Here is a 13,671-nt window from a genome sequence, read left to right on the forward strand (position 1 = left end):
CAAGGACCCAGGTGCCATCAAAGCTGAGATGTCAAGGCCTCTGCAGAGTAACCTTCTAACAAGGTTTTATTTGTATATGTTTCAGTTAAGGTTTTAATCTCTGATTAGAAGGGAGAAAATAAAAAAGATTTAACTTGCCAGCCCAAGCTTTCAGCAATATAAAAAACTGAAATCTGATTTGTCTGTTGGAAAAGTAGAAAGAAGACTTGATTCAAATAAGTACCTTAGAAATTCAAAGTACAGACACAGTGCTATGACCTGTGCTATGAGCTGAAATGCATAGACATGCCCTTGTATTTACAGCACCTGCCATCAGAAAATCTCAGTGCCCTTCAGGGGAAGGCCCTGAGAAAAAGCTTTTTGATGACTGCAAAGAAACTGTAAGATAGACGTAGAAGGCAGAAGTGTCCCCGATCTAGTAAGATTTTCTCTTGCGTATTTAAAGAAAACTTTAAAAAGTCAAGTCAGCATATTCTTATTGAGAATTCAGAGAGTCTGAAATTTCAAATACATTTTTATAATAACATTAGGCACTTGGTAGACATAAATCTTTTATAAAAAAATTTATTTCTCTGTTAATACAAATTCCAACATCAACAAACAATAGTCCAGTGGAAAAATACTTAGCCATTAACATTGAAAACTTCTTTTATTTAATAAATAGAACTTTGGCATTCAAAATTCTAGCTGTAAACCCTATTAAAAAGCAAAAACAAAAAAACAACCCCTTTACAAAAAAAGAGGCAAGGATGATAGATCAGAAGGCATAAGCCAACCAGTGGCTTCACATTCTTCTTACAATAACTGTATTTCAATTAAGTCATGACCGTTGTATTTACACATGAGGTATTCTGGGTGGTTCAAAAACTGAACCTAGTTTACAAAAACCACCAGTCATAGTGACTGATTATACACTCTGCTGTGCTTTTAATATAACCACCTAGCACCTTACTACTTCTTGTCATCACACCAATGTGATGCTGAATTTTATGTTTACATATTTAAATAACTATTTATACATATATGTACATATATACACACAAATGACTATAATCCAAAGGAGCTTCCTGCTCACTAAACAGGGAAAAGGCTGGGCTCCAAAGACATATATCTGATACCTCCCCTCATGTTTACTAAGGTATCTACCTAGTAACGAAAAACTGCTCCTTGCTTTAAAAAAAAGGAAAAAAAAAATCCTAATCAAGTCTATTTACAGAAGAACAAGGTGCAATAATCATCAACATTCTTACAGCTCACGTAAAATAGAAATGAATGCTTACTGCAGGCAAAAAGGCACAAAAGGTTCTCTGTATGCAGCTGTAACAGTGTTGTTAATGACTTATTGATTTGAAACTACATTCTTTATATACTCAATACTTCTTTTAAAAAAGAAAAAAATCCAAATATCCAAAACCTTTCCCTCCTCATGATTAAATGTAGAACATTATCATGCAGCAATTTTCACCATGACATTTTGGGGTGAAGCTAGAAATTTTATGTTTTGTGAACACTGGGAAAAAAAACTGTCAAAAATGGAAACAAAATGAATTAACTTTGGCTCTGAGAGCTCTAGCTACTGGCAGTTTCAAATGACACAGTCTGAGTGAGCATGGTTATGAGAATTGCTTATTTCTGTAATTACATATCGACAGTGATAGAAAGCTGCATAAGAGAATGCCAATAATCCAAACTGAAGATGTGCCTGAGCTGAACTGTGTGATGTAAAAATATAGTCCAAGTTCTCAGCTACTGTATTATTCAATGAACTATTAGTGATACTGAAAGAACATTTTCCCAATAAAGTAGTTCCTTTAAAAATGCCCTCTAAGAGAATCCTATTAATAAGTCTTGAACTATGACAGAATTAATTTAGAAGCTCATTAGTGAGTCAGAAATGTACAATATCCATTTTAGCAACACTTTCCAGCTCTTGAGCTTGTCTCTAACAGGCTATTGGAAGAAGTCTAATTCAGTTTAATAAATTGCCATGACCAAAAAACAAATTCCACTAAAATAAAATACTGTTAACATTAAATACCGAATCCTATTTCAAATACAAAAAGGGGCCACACTTATTTATTTATTTATTTAATTCAGGCATGGCTTACCTAGTCAATACTTAAGCAAAATTTCAAACAGATTTACTTTAAAACTTAGGTTAATTTTCACCTCAGACATACAATCACTGTAATAACTTCCAAGAATATCCTAGTTCAAACTAGGACAAGATACTATAGTGTTTCTATTTGCCCATCTTACCTAGCCTAACAGTAAATTCTTTGTTTTTAATGAGATACTGATATTCTTACTATTCTAACACAAAAGGTTGTCTTGGGAAAGGGGAATTTTCTGAAAAATCAAAATCAAAATTAAATACTGACAAATTAGAATACTACTAGTTTTATTTCCCCCCAAGTTCCCTCCAAGTCTGTCTACTTATTATCTAGGCCCCTTTTCAAAACCCAGACTCCAAGAGATTACATTCTGTACTTCAGGGTTATACTTACACTATCACATCTTAAATCCCCTTTTTATGTGGAGCATACATTTTGGAAACTGAAATACATCAGCAGTAGTTAGTTAATTTTCTACTAGGTTAAATTTGTTTTAACCTCAAGATACGTGAACTAAGTCAAATTCTGTAAGTTTTAGAAAGCTAACTTATTTTTTAAAAATATAAATTACTTAATCCCAACTAAGCCAGAAAACAAAGTATCTACAGTGATCAAAACAAACGATCAAAAGTTTGTTTAAACAACAATACTAACCATAAACCCCCCAAACATATACATTTAAAAATCTAGTGACCCAAATCAGTGATTATTTGCCCATTATCACTATTATTTTAGGGTACCTTTACTTTCAAAATTATGGAGGCTGGGGTGTGGGGGAGGGGATTCTATTCAAAGAGGATGTAAAAGTGTTGTGTGCTACACTTGTGGTTTATCTATTTCAGATGCTATTACCTACTTTACTGTAAAGGGCCATTTTTACAGATCTTAATTTTTATAAGGCAGAATTCTTTGCATCAGATTTTTGGTACAAATTTACTACTCCCTGATTGTCTTCAAACCACCAACATTCAAAAACAAAAGAACACATGAGAAAGCCAAATTCTTGCTAGTGACTAAGTCCTTCCTTATTAGGTTAGGGACCTTGGGATGCAGAATCACTACAATGCACTGATTTCTTAGTGCCCAGATCCTAAGGCTTAAAAGGGCAGGGAGGACTCAGGCACTGAATGGAAGGGAAAGTCTGATGTCCTTACAATGTATTATAACTGATTGTTGAAATATAACTATAAAATAACTATTGAGAGCTGTATATAAGCCAATTTCTGAACTGAATGTCTTCCTGGGTAGTTTCCTTGAAGGCCTTATCCCAAATATGTTTTCACTGCTGAAAACTTTAGGAGCATATTTTTCTAGGAGCACCCTTTATACCAGTATATAAGCCCGGCAAGAAAACAGACATGTGATCTGCTCTTGCCTCAAACAATATTCTCCTGCTTGATTAACATCCCTCATTCCTTCTACCTGTTATTTTGTCTTGACCTAAATGAGACATGGGGTTGCATCAAGCGATAAATCAAAACAACTTGTAAAGGACAATGACTGCCGTAACTAAGTACATTAAAAAGAACGTACATTTAAACGCTCTGAAGGCAATGGAATATACAGTCCTTCCAAAATACCAGTTAAGACAGGGAAATACTCATTTGGAAGCTTAAATGATTATATGTCTACAAAAAAGTCAGTTGCATTTCATAGTGATATCCTGTACCCCAGAAGAAGAACTAACCTGGCCAAATTTGTATTCTATGAAGAACCCTGTTTTTAATGTACTTTACCTAACAAAAGGAATTGCAATATCACCTGGGTTTAGATTTTGTTTTATGCTAGTGATAATTCAGATATAAAGAATACAGGTTGATTTTTTTCTTAAAGTAGTTTCAACTTTAAAACAGATACAAAACTGTTAAAATGTAAACATTTGAGATTTGGATAAATAAGCTATTGTTCCAGAGTCACTTTGTTAATCTTTCTTTTACAATAATGATCTGAGGCCTTAGGTTTGCATTAATTATATATGGCTTTGTTTACATTGATATATATATATAGATATATAGATAGATAGATAAAATATATAAACAAAAAGTTGTAAATAGTAAGGGACATGTTAAAATTAGTTCAGATTACGTTAAATTGCCTTGTAATACATACATTACAATGCTAACGGGAAAACCATCACATCAAAATTTCACATCTCTTCAGCAATTCACAAGCACTCTGGAAAAACAGCTGACCTATCTACAGTACTAAAATCAACCCAACCCTACAACCTCACCATCTCAGCACAGGGATTGTTCAAACACAGATGGTTTTGCCTGCTGTACTACTATTTGAACACTTGCCTGCTGTGGCAACTCTCGTTCAGCCAGCCCTTGAAAACCCCAAGTACAACACAAGCTTCTCCATGAACAAAGAAGCAGCACAAGAATACAGTGTGTGCCTTTCTTAGAAGCTTTGCTTTGATCCTAGAAATCTTTATAATTTTGTGAACACACACACATACAGACACACACACACACACACACAAAAAACTACAGGATTAAAAGAAATCCTATCCCTTTATCTGAAGGGCACTCTTCACAGCTTGGTCCTACAATCAGTAGTTTGAGAATACAGAAATTTTTTTCTTATACATTTTATCATATTTTTCAAATGGTAATTTAATTTTTTTCCTGATTAGATAAGCCCCTTCGATACTTCCTCACATCCCAATTCCTCCCCAACAGAACAAATCCACAGAAAAAAATACTTATGTGCAAGTCGTATGTCACTTGCAAGTTTCTATCATGGCTCCTAAAAGAAATGTGAAGAACCTAGCACAGCAGCATGTAACAATGGGTCGTTATTGCTGTGGGACCAACACTGGTCACTGGGTTACACAGTTGTCTCCCATGTCCTGAGCATAGCGGTCTGATATCGTGGTCCGTAATTCATCTATGTCCCTCCGTAACTGGCATACATCTGACAGTTTTTTAGTGAGTGTTTCTGGGCTGTGGTCATTCTCAGTCTCTTCAGCTGAACAGTTCATTGCTGTGGAAATAAAACATGGAGAAAATCTCACATTTTTTGGGAACAAAGTCATTTTAGGATTTTCAGCTTATTATCATTGTAAATATAATGCTGGATACTGAATACAAGTCAGGCTCAGGTTTAAATTATGCATCACTCAATAGTAAATGCATCTTATCTACTTGGTCCTTTTAAAATTTTGCTAACTACAATGCATTAAATTCATACAGTGATAACACACAAATTCAACAGGTTTAATGGATGACAATATTCCAAAAGTAAAAAGGAACATGCTCTAACAGCTCTCTTCAAACTCAGAAACAAAAATCTGAAAATCACTGTGTGGTGAGGGGCATTATCTTATATTTTTACAGATTGCAAAGTATTAACAATCGAGTGTGTGTGTGTGTGTGTGTGTGTGTGTGTGTGTGTGTGGGTTGGGACCCTATGATTCTAAACAACTGAATCAGGCTGATAGCTAGTTGCCCAATGGCTGAATCACTGAGGGTAAGGCCCTGAGTTAGCTAGCTTTTAATTAATTGGAGGCATAAGAGTCAGATAACTTGTTATTTATAACAAACATTAATTGAACTGTTTTACTGTTCATGAATCATGATCTGGGCACTATGCTGAGTGCTGAGGTCAGCAAAATAATGCATACAGTGGCTTATTCTTAATGATTTACATACAGTTTCACAAACAAGTAAATTCAGTCAGGTACCACAGGTGACCTGCCACTACACAAAGGCTACATTAGCACAAAGAAGAGAAAAAAAAAGGCCTCACTGGAGAGGGGACAGGTTCACTGAATGGGACAAGGAAGCAGAATGAACAAAGGTATACAGAAGCAGAAAACAAAACAGTCTGACAGAAATTGAGAAATATCAAGAAAACCAGCTCTAAAATAGCAGAACACAAATTAAGAGAGGGGAGGTCCAAGAAACAAGGCTGGAGAGGCAGGTGGGAGCCACCTTTATCTCTATTCTCAGGGAGGGTATTAGGAAATCAGAATCACAGGTTAGACAGATGGCTCTGGCAGCAATGTAAAGATGGACTGGGGTGGGGAGGGCACAAGGCTTGGCAGAGAAACCAGCCCAGACGAAGGGCTACGAAAGCTTGAATTAAGGCAACAGTGCAGTGGAGATGTGGCAGCAGGAATAAACGTCACAAGTAGGAAGGGACTCATAGACATGAAGAAGTTCGATTATCAATCAGCTTGGAAAGGGGCCAGGGACTGGACACGGGACACAGATGGGGGAACGAGTAGGGTGGAGGATAAAATCTGGGTTGGGGTGATAGGTGGATAGTGGTTCTACTTATTGAGAGGAGGAACGGGTTTAGGGTAGGGAGGAAAGAAAAGTAGGTTCTGTTTCAAACATATTGAGTCTGTGATACCTGTGAAACTGCTGGTCCTAATATACAGGTGAGTACAATCAGGACAAAAGGGACATTCTAGGCAGTGAGAGATGAATGTCTGTATGGGTCAAAGGTGTAGAGAAAACAGCAAACAAGTGGATATGTACAAGATTACTCAGAGAAAGTAAATAGAAACAAAAAGACCAACAAGAAAATTTTCCTGGGCGACCGCCAGTATTTAAGTGGTGGAGAATTTCACAGATTGAGGCTGAGCAGTCATAAAAGTAGAAGTGGAGCCTAGAGAATGATGTCATGGAAACCATGGTAGCCCAGATTTAAGAAGGGTGGGGTGAACAGTATCAACAGATAACTGATGGTGTGATGAGATAAAGGTTCAAAACACCTCCATTTTTTTTGAGAAATTAGTTGGCTGGTCAAATTTGCAAATGCCAGCCTATAAGGTAAGGGCTCTGGGGTTGGACTTTGAAGACTGGAAGGGCTGTACACTGTGTGGGGGAGGTGCTGAGTCTCCCTTCTGTTCACATTAGGAGCACACTCTTATCCTGGTACTGAAAAAGTAATAAATGCTACACAGGACAGTGCAGATGTAGAAGGTTACAAAGTAACTGAAGGGGTGACCAGCTCTAAAATGGTGGAGAAAACCAGTCTTTTGTGTGTAAGCTTTTATTTCTTGCTCCAAGAGATCACTGCTAACTAAACACCCCATGTTCACCTGGCAAACCTCTCCTCCTTTAAGATTCAAGCCAAACACCAGCTACTCCATGGAGCCTTCACAGCCCTTCCCAGGTAGATTTAGTTGGTTTTCCCCCTGTGCTCCCACTGCCCTCTGATCACATTTCAATTACAGTACTTACCACAATGCTGTAATATTTTGGTTAATGTGTGAGCAAGGGCTGTATTCAACTTACCTGCATTATCAGCACCTTAGTGCTTGGACCATAGAAGGCATCTGATAAATGTTTCCTGAGTGAGTGAATATACTTAAACATTGAAGTGTCTTTCAAAAAGAAACAACCCAATCAAAAAATGGGCAGAAAACCTAAATAGACAATTCTCCAAAGAAGACACACAGATGGCCAACAGGCACATGAAAAGATGCTCAACGTCGCTAACTACCAGAGAAATGCAAGTCAAAACCACAATGAGGTATAACCTCACACCAGTCAGAATGGCCATCATCAAAAAATCTACAAACAATAAATGCTGGAGAGGGTGTGGAGAAAAGGGAACCCTCTTGCACTGTTGGTGGGAATGTAAGTTGGTACAGCCACTATGGAGAACAGTATGGAGGTTCCTCATAAAGCCAAAAATAGAACTGCCATAAAAAGAATGAAATAATGCCACTTGCGTCAACATGGATGGACCTAGAGATTATCATACTATGCAAAGTAAGTCAGAACGAGAAAGACAAATACCATATGATATCACTTATATGTGGAATCTAAAATACGACACAAATGAATGTATCTATGAAACAGAAACAGACTCACAGACATAGAAGACAGACCTTTCATTACCAGAGAGGAAAAGGGGAGGCGGATAAACTAGGAGTCTGGGATTAGCAGATACAAACTACTATATATAAAATAAACAATAAGGTCTTCCTGGGAACTATATTCAATGTCTTATAATAAGCTAAAATGAAAAAGAATAAATATTTTATATGTATAACTGTATTGCTTTTCTGTACACCATAAACTAAAACACAACACTGTAAATCAACTTATACTTCAATATTTTTAAAAAAGTGTTTTTTACATACCCACACTCATATATGTGTTCTCACATTTATGAAGTGGAGGGGAAAATTCTGCTGACATCTCTGAGTATAGTTACATGGTTCATTTAACAAGTGAGATACTTCGATAAAGAGTATTATTTGGTTTGCCAAAATAACTACTATGAGGCAAGACGGCAGAATCTTTTTGATGAAACTGGAAACAAAACTAGTCTCCACTCAGTCACATATTAACCATATTATTAGGCAATTACTCAATACAAACATGTTGGTACATAAACACTATGGTCTTACTCCACTCATATCTCCTTACTGAAGTCCATTTCCTCCATATTAAAAAGAGACCAACATGTCAATATTATAATAATTTAGAGCCATGTAAGTTGAGTGTTCCAGCAAAATTAGCACAGACGGGAAGAGACACTAGGATATTCTTGTGGTGGTTCTCACCATTATGTGTTCAGGAAGGCAGAACTGAGGCAGAATGAGTGGGTGTCACATTGGAAGGGACAAAGCCAGCAGGTGTGCATCACAAGGGCAACAGATCTATGGGCCATGAAAACTGGCTCATGTGACAGCATTGGCACTTACTTTAGACAGTTGCCATAGAACATACGTAAGAAAGCTTACGAGTACCTTCTCTCAAATACTTTACCAGTGGACTGATGGCTGGGTCATTAATTTAATACAACTGCCACATGAAAGCAAAGAGAATCATTACTTTTAGAAGAGTAATCAGGAAATCACACCCAACTACCATTCCAGTCACATATTAACAGAATCAGCATAGGAAACATCTCCTAGCAGGCACATTTATAGGCATTCTTCTGAGTGGCAGTCCATATCAACTACGACCCTGCTCATTTCTATAAACATAATGAGGCAAGTTCTAGCAATGAAGTAGGAACAGGTATTCAGACCCACAGATTGATTCAGAAATATATAAATCTAAGTACGAAAGGAGATAAAAACAAATAGGGAAAAGGCAGTCAGAAGTTCCCGATTCATGAAAACACATTTCTAATTGTTAAGCAATACAGTAAGAACAAGTCATTAGCCACTTACATCGGATTCCCAGTAATAATGAAAGATTAGGCTCTTTGCCCTGAGCACGCTGATTAAGAATACTACACAATGCCTTCAAGTCCAACAAACAATAGGACATTTCCTTGAACAGCTGATCAATCACACTCAAATCGAATAGTGGCCTTTTGGAAAGAATGGTCTGCTGCCTGGATTGGTCTGCTTCCTGGTCCTGATCCAATAAAGAGCAGGTCTCTTCTGTTTGTCTTTGGTTCTGCAATGGATAAAGAGAACAAAAATCTGGTTGTTAGAACAGAGGAAAGGTACTCAAAAGCCATAAAGGTTAACAATCCCTCATCCAATTCTATAAAGAAAACAGTGGAATATTACATGCCCATTAACCAAATTTAACTGCATACATATAGCAGGAAAAATAAAAAGGGAGCGAAAAAGAATTTAAATAGTGGAAACGGTGCCATCTGATGGCCTAGAGTAAACCTGAGAGAGGAAACGTGAATTCAAACAGCCTCAGTTTCTAGGGGGTCTCTCATGATCTCACATAAAAAGTACCTTGGTTGTGTATATATTTTGCTATGATAGGTATCCCAAGAACAAAAAGAACTGCAAAGAAAACTTAAACCTCATCCTACAGTTTTATTGTTAGTAGCCACAGTGATTTAGTTACTCTGAAACTATTTTTTGTACATTGGGAAAAAAGTATATATGTTACTATATTAATGTTGACAGGAACCAAACTTTTCAGTGTAAGAGAAAAAGAAATAAAAATATAAAATCAAAGGAAAAAAAAAAAACGCCAAACAACTCTGAATTGTTAAATTTGAATTGGAAGTATCAGTACAAACTCATGATTTATTATGCTCAGAAAAAGCTACGCTCACCTCTTCCCCAAATTATCACCATTTACTCCTCATCCTGAAAACTGCTAATTAAAGGTAAGTTTAACTAGCTTTCCAGTTGGAACTGTATTTCAGAAAAGCCAAATAGCCTGGGTTGATGAGGAAAATACAAATTTTTACAGACAAATGCCAGCTAATAAATGTAAAGGGAATGATATTAGAAAAAATTACTGTTGTTTTAATCATCTAATGATTCAGACAATGATCACTGGTGTAAGCTAAAACCATCAAGGGAAAGGTTGCTGGCAAACTGCACATCCACACACTTGCCTAAGTATCAACAACCCCATTAACTGCTGACTACAGAGGCTACAATGTTACAATGGAAAGAATCAGTCTGTCACCACCTTAACCCAGTGAGATGGGTACCTGTGACACTTACAGTGGGATAAACAAACAGGTATAATTTGATGATGTGAACAATACCTACAAAGTATTCGTGCCAAAAAATGTTTGCACTGAATCTAATATCTTTAGCTTTAACTCCTAGCTTACAAGAAATACAGGGGGGAGAGAACAAGATAAACCACACCATGAGGAAATGATCAGACAAAACTAGGTGTGACAAGTTTACAAGTCTGTAAGACAAAATGCCCAGTTTCTTCAGGGAGAAGAAAGAAACTTTAGGTTTATAAGACAAAATGAAACACAACACACGGTCCTTGTTTGAATGCTGGTTTCAACAGCTACTATAAAAAACACTTGGGGAGCAAGAGGGAGGGGATATGGGGACATATGTATATGTATAGCTGATTTACTTTGTTATACAGCGGAAACTAACACACCATTGTAAAGCAATAATACTCCAATAAAGATGTTAAAAAAAAAAACATTTGGGGAAGAAGGGGGTAATTTTCATAAGACTAGGTATTATCAAACGCCAAGGAAAATTATTATTCTTATTGGGTGTGACAATGGTGAAATGGTTATATAGGAAACTGTCCCTAAGTTTTGGAGATGCATTCCTAAGTATTTAGAGGAAAATGTCATGATGACAACTCAAAAACTAAAATAAGCATTTTTTATATAACATGTCCTTAAATGCAAGCCAAGTATTTCATCTCATAATTAAATGAAGAAAGTGTGACCTGTTCCAGTGATGAAGTGTCTACATTGCACCTTCCCTTGAGGATTTTCAAGGGTAATTTTGTTTATATTCAACTTATGCATCATTTGATGACTTTAGGATCTAATCTCTGTATACCATTTGACTTTGCTATAGTTAAGTTTGTGCAATTGTTTCTAAGACATTAGAAAAATAAAAGTTTGTATTTTAGATTATAATTTTAGTAAGAAACCTAATGGATTTAATTAACTGGCACATCAAATCAAGTCTTCAATTAAAAAGTGATTTATGAATATGTACAAAATAGGCATTTGCTTTAACTTAAGTAGGTACTGAATCATCCTTGAAAGCTATCTGAATTTCTTTTACTCACATCAAGCAATGTTCTTAATCTCTGAAGGTTTCTTTCTTTCTTTTCCAGCTCTTCCATCATCTTTTGAGTAGTCAATTTTTCTTTAGAAAGCTTCCCTTGCATAGACTAGAATAAAGAGAATTGCAAAGCATGTTAATGCTTAAAGCAAAATGCAATCAGGTAGGTAACCAGGAATACTGGCTCTGAATACTTTAGATGTTCTGACCTCCCTCACCCCTTGGAAGATGATGCCTTCACTTTTCAATCAACGCATATTACTTCTAGAGTGGATAATTCCAAAGCAGGGGAGGAGGGAGGAAGGAGAAAATATCATCTTTACCAAGACAGTTTTTAATCTGGGTAAAACATGTTAAATCTAATGTTGCTGTTTAACAACTATATTACAAACAGTTCTTATTTTATTGACTTTTGTTTATATATTGGGAGTGTATTAGCAAATCTATACTTTAAAAAAACCCTTTTTCTTATGATTAATAAGGTACAAGATAATAAGATCGTACGACTATCCCTGTTTTCTATCATTTGAAACAGCTAAACAACCTCTCTCAGTGTATAGTATTCCAAGCTGTGAATATGATGTTCAATTCAGGGCAAAGGTCTATTATGGGACTTAGATAAACTAATCTCTCTTAATTCCATTATAAAATTATTCAGACATGATACTATTGTGAGATAATCTTGAGTATACCAAAGCAGAATATAGGATATTTTAAGAGTGCTTGGGTCATTTCAGCTTATAAATCTGATTTTCAGCTACACACCAAAGAACTTGCCATAAACCTTGTACTTATCAGTGATTTTTTTTTCTATCAACTTTTCCCCTTTTAAACCACATGATCAATACACATGACTAAAGAAGAAATTTCATTATTTTTTGCTTCAGGTCTATATTTAGTCTCAACTCTGAAAATACTTCAGAATGCTGATGACCTAAATAGCACACAATCTACTGTGAAGGTTTTTTTTTTCCCTCACATTATCTCTGGATGGAATAAGAGAGGATAGCTGTCACCACGGGTTGAGATAAGACTCTAAATATAAAACAGTTTTCTCAGTAACACTATTCAACCTTGTTGCTTTTTAATTTCATTTGTCTGCTAAACTCTGTAAAAATACCATATTTAATTACTCAAAAGTTGGATACAAATGAATCAAGCTCTATAACAAGTACATTTTCTTCCAGGGAAAACTTGTTTTACATTCCACAAAGATCAATTCCACAGTACAAAGTCACATGGGCTATCTGATAATATATATTTTTGGATATTGAAATTCCTTTGTAACTGAATCAAAACCCATTTGATTGAATGATATGTTGGGATTTATTTATCTAGCTAAAAACTCATACTTACTGGCATGACAAGATTATTCGGCTAGAATCCAGAATTCATCCTAAATTTTCTTAAGATTTGTGACTGTTTATTTTATTACAATTGTAGAAGAAAGGCACCACAAATAAACTACTCTAAATCTCATATTTTAACAGTGAAAACAGAACCCAAGAGAGGTATTTTCACAATGCTGTAATATAATTCTTTAGAAGATTATAGTGGTTTTTATTTTTATCATATTGAACGTGACTAATAAGTAGCTAATAAATCTGACTAATACATTACTGTGTAAGACTAAATTTAAATCAGTGAAGAAAAAGGTAATCTCCATCAGAATAAACCAGAAATGTCTGGTAGTACTGCTGTCTGTCATAAGAAGGAAAATTGAATTGGGGAAATTCATTAAGCTTAACGTGTTATGTTGGTTAGGTTCAAAGGCACGAATCAAGTAGCCCTTTAATAGAAGAAAGAGTTCACAGACACATTCTAGTAAGACCAAATGCTGTACAACTTATAGGATAATACTAGGTGTGAGTGCTATAGCTGTCTGACAATAACATTTCACCTAAAAGATTAATTACTTCTCTATCCCAAATTGTATGAAAAAGCACATGTCTAAAGTTTAAGAAAAAAGCAAGGTGAGGGGAATCTCTACTACGCTTAGAATGGGATTACTGAAGTTAAAAACGAAATCATTTTTAAATGTCTACAATTTCTCTTTAAATTTCCTGTTTAATAACGATTTTTTTAAAGTCTCAGTTACTA

The 13,671-nt window shown here is 35.7% G+C and overlaps 1 protein-coding gene across 2 annotated transcripts in view; it reads right to left on the reverse strand.

The window, feature by feature from the left end:
- Positions 1 to 548: 548 nt before the first annotated feature.
- Positions 549 to 13,671, reverse strand: part of CEP85L (centrosomal protein 85 like) — a 156,334-nt gene continuing 143,211 nt past the window's right edge. For both annotated transcript variants that reach the window (XM_073789531.1, XM_019929643.3), the window contains exons 11-13: positions 11,576 to 11,680; positions 9,262 to 9,493; positions 549 to 5,102 (exon numbers count right to left, since the gene is read on the reverse strand). In XM_073789531.1, the coding sequence (XP_073645632.1) occupies positions 4,939 to 5,102; positions 9,262 to 9,493; positions 11,576 to 11,680 (501 nt within the window). In that variant the 3' untranslated portion in view covers positions 549 to 4,938. The remainder of the gene's footprint in view (positions 5,103 to 9,261; positions 9,494 to 11,575; positions 11,681 to 13,671) is intronic.

The sequence above is a fragment of the Tursiops truncatus genome, chromosome 12 (genome assembly GCF_011762595.2).
Source record: "Tursiops truncatus isolate mTurTru1 chromosome 12, mTurTru1.mat.Y, whole genome shotgun sequence".
In the NCBI taxonomy this organism is placed as follows: domain Eukaryota; kingdom Metazoa; phylum Chordata; class Mammalia; order Artiodactyla; family Delphinidae; genus Tursiops; species Tursiops truncatus.